Source organism: Tupaia chinensis, unplaced genomic scaffold, assembly GCF_000334495.1.
Source record: "Tupaia chinensis unplaced genomic scaffold, TupChi_1.0 Scaffold000360_1, whole genome shotgun sequence".
NCBI classification, from domain to species: domain Eukaryota; kingdom Metazoa; phylum Chordata; class Mammalia; order Scandentia; family Tupaiidae; genus Tupaia; species Tupaia belangeri.
Genome location: NW_006159856.1, coordinates 2258947 through 2259640, shown reverse-complemented (window position 1 = coordinate 2259640; position 694 = coordinate 2258947). Strand labels below are relative to the sequence as shown.

At 56.1% G+C, this 694-nt stretch overlaps 1 protein-coding gene across 1 annotated transcript in view; it reads left to right on the top strand.

Annotated features, from left to right (window-relative positions):
• TNIP2 (TNFAIP3 interacting protein 2) overlaps window positions 1–694 on the top strand; it is a gene marked incomplete at its 5' end in the record, with an annotated part of 19132 nt that continues 18438 nt past the window's right edge. The window contains 1 exon segment of the mRNA XM_006152919.2: window positions 1–166. Coding sequence (XP_006152981.2) covers window positions 1–166 — 166 coding nt within the window.

The window sequence follows — 694 nt, the reverse complement described above, 5'->3', positions numbered from 1 at the left end:
GCTGGCCGCCCGCGACGCCCTCATCGTGCGCCTCCGTGCTCGCCTGGCCTCACTCGAGGGGAACACCGCACCGTCGCTCGTGGACGCCCTGCTGGAGCAGGTGGCGAGTTTCCGGGAGCAGCTGCAGCAGCAGGAGAGCTGTGCGGTCGAGGCTCAGCTGCGCCAGGTGCGGAGGCGGGGGACATTGCCACCTCGGTCGCCAAAGGGAATGCGTGCGTGTGAATGTCGTGTGTGTATGTGTGTGTGTGTGTCCCTAGGGGTGTATGGGACGTTGGTTTCTGAGGGATGCTGGCTTCTGAAGGGTATGTGGGCCCTGGGTCCTGAGGGGTGTTCGGTTCTGATAGATACATGGATGTTGGGTTCTGAGGAGTTGCGTAGGTTTCTAGTGTGTGTTCATTTGGGTGTGTGCATGTGTGTGTACGCGTGTCTCAGGTTTTGGGTCCAAGAACCTATGCTGTGTTGTGGGGTCTCTTCAGCCCTCACCGGCGAAGGTGTCTTTGGCTACTAGGCTTCCTCTCTGTGCTGGGAATTGACAAGCACAGACCTGCCAGTGTCTGGTACAGGCATAAATCCTGACTTTCTCCTCCTCCTTGTCATTGATGTGGTGTCTTTTTTTTATACAATTCCCTAAGCAGAACAGAAGCAAGAGTAAGACTTCATTCATCTATGAGCAAGAGAGACTGGGAGGGAAAGA